The sequence below is a fragment of the Condylura cristata genome, unplaced genomic scaffold (genome assembly GCF_000260355.1).
Source record: "Condylura cristata isolate star-nosed mole 26May11 unplaced genomic scaffold, ConCri1.0 scaffold00021, whole genome shotgun sequence".
NCBI lineage: Eukaryota > Metazoa > Chordata > Mammalia > Eulipotyphla > Talpidae > Condylura > Condylura cristata.
The window spans coordinates 249,033-250,872 of record NW_004567122.1 but is presented as its reverse complement, the minus strand read 5'-3'; the positions used below and the strand labels follow the sequence as shown (position 1 = coordinate 250,872).

The following is a 1,840-nucleotide window of genomic DNA, read 5'->3' as shown; positions in this document are numbered from 1 at the left end:
GTGCCCAAGGCGCCCCCCACCCAACTGGCGCAGCCCCGCGCCCGCCGTCCCGTGGGTCACCAGACCCAGACCAGCTGGCCCCTGCACGGGGCGGGAGGGGCATGGGCGTGGGGCAGACACGTGTGCGCCGGGGGTCCCTGGGCAGTGAGGTGGCCACGCCGGGGCTGTCAGCAGAGCGGCCAGCGCCTCAGGTGCGGGTACTCACGCTCCGTCCGCGCGCAGGCCTGCGGCTGGGCCGGCTGGAAGCGGTAGTTGGGGATGTCGCGTCTCAGCAGCGCCGTCAGGGCTCCGTCCAGCTCCGCCAGGGTGCGCTGTCCGCGGGGGACAAGAACGTCGTCAGGCCTCAGCTCGGGGACGGCGCAGCTGGCGGTCGCAGCCACGCGGGTGGCCGGGGCAGCAGCATCAGCGCCACCCTCACAGCCCCGCACCCCACCTCACGGAGGTGACGGCAGCCAGGCGCAGCCCCTCCGCTCGGGGAACGAGCGTGAGGAAGGCCGGGACCGAGGCGTGAGGGGTCCTGCAAACACGCACATCCCAGCACAGCGCGAGCAGGCTCGTCTGCTGCTTCCGCTGAGGTATTATTTTACCTCGTACAAACGAGGGCGCCACTCCGGGCCTCGCTGCCCCAGGGCCGTGCCCTGCGCGCCTGGTCTGGCGAGTCGCCGGGAGCCCGGGAGCGGGCCAGAGGCCCCGCGGCCGCGCCAGCACACATGGAGGCCACGGTCTGTAAGGGCGCTGAGGAGCCGTGGCGGGCCGGCTTCGTGGGCAGGGTGCTGCGGGGAGGACAGCCGGCCGCAGAGCCGTGGGCCGAGGGGGCCCCGACAGGTGCCCGTGAGGCGGGCAGTGGCGAGTGAGGCGGGCGGCCGTCTCGCGGGAGCTGAGCCTCTGGTAGGAGCTGACCATCCCGTCAGCGGTGTGGCAGGTGGGAGCTGACGCGGGGGAGCAGCCGCCAGGCGGGGGAGGCCGGAATCACCCCGCGGGAGGGCGCCGAGGCGTGTGGCTGCAGGAGAAGCTGTCTGGCCAGGCCCCGGCCGGACCCTCCTGCACCCGGGGCCGCGCAGCACAGCGCCTTCCCCTACGACAGCGCCGGCTGGGCTGACCGAGCGGCACCAGGGGCCGCATTTGCTGCGTGGGGCCTGCGCCGGCCTGAGGCCGGCCAGGTGGCCCTCTGCGTCCGCGTCCATCACGCAGTCTCCAGCTGCTGCTCGTGAGGGACGCCAGGCGACAGAGCACGCAAACACGTCCTAGGGCCTGGCAGCTGTCCTGTTCACACACACAGGAGCCGGGGGCAGGCCGAGGTGGGGGCGACGCCCAGAGCCGGGGAGCCGCGGGAGACAGGAGGCTCCGCTGCACCCTGGGGCCCCTCCCTGGCCGGGGTGAACTCGGGCTGCTTTAACCCCTGGCTTTAACCCCTGCACTGCCGGGGAGGCCCCGACGCAGCCTCTTAACGCTTCGCGAGCATTCGGTTCCCAGCAAAGGTACCACTGGCAAATTGACCAAGACGCTCCCTCAGTGAGGCTCGCGCTGCCTGAAGCGTTGCGGAAGCGCGGTTTTGGGTGGTCTGAGGGGTCGTGTCCAAGCCTGACGGCATCGCTGGTCTCGCCTCACGAGGGGTCCCAGAGGGGTCCAGTGGCGCCTGATCTCTCTACACGCCTCTCATCAGAAATATGAAGCAAGGACTAAGACGGCTGGAAGATTCTGGAAACTCATCTTCCTTCTTGGGGGGAGAAGCACACACAAGCGCAGATGAAATAAACCTCGGCAAGAGCGGTCTGCTCTGGCCCACACGCACGGCCACTGCGGGGTGGGGGCGCACGCCGGCCTCCCCCGGCAGCGGCGG

At 71.1% G+C, this 1,840-nt stretch overlaps 1 protein-coding gene across 1 annotated transcript in view; it reads right to left on the bottom strand.

Annotated features, from left to right (window-relative positions):
• BANK1 (B-cell scaffold protein with ankyrin repeats 1) overlaps positions 1 to 1,840 on the bottom strand; it is a 72,497-nt gene that overhangs the window by 26,271 nt on the left and 44,386 nt on the right. The window contains exon 14 of the mRNA XM_012727725.1: positions 206 to 311. Within this exon, the coding sequence (XP_012583179.1) occupies positions 206 to 311 (106 nt within the window). The remainder of the gene's footprint in view (positions 1 to 205; positions 312 to 1,840) is intronic.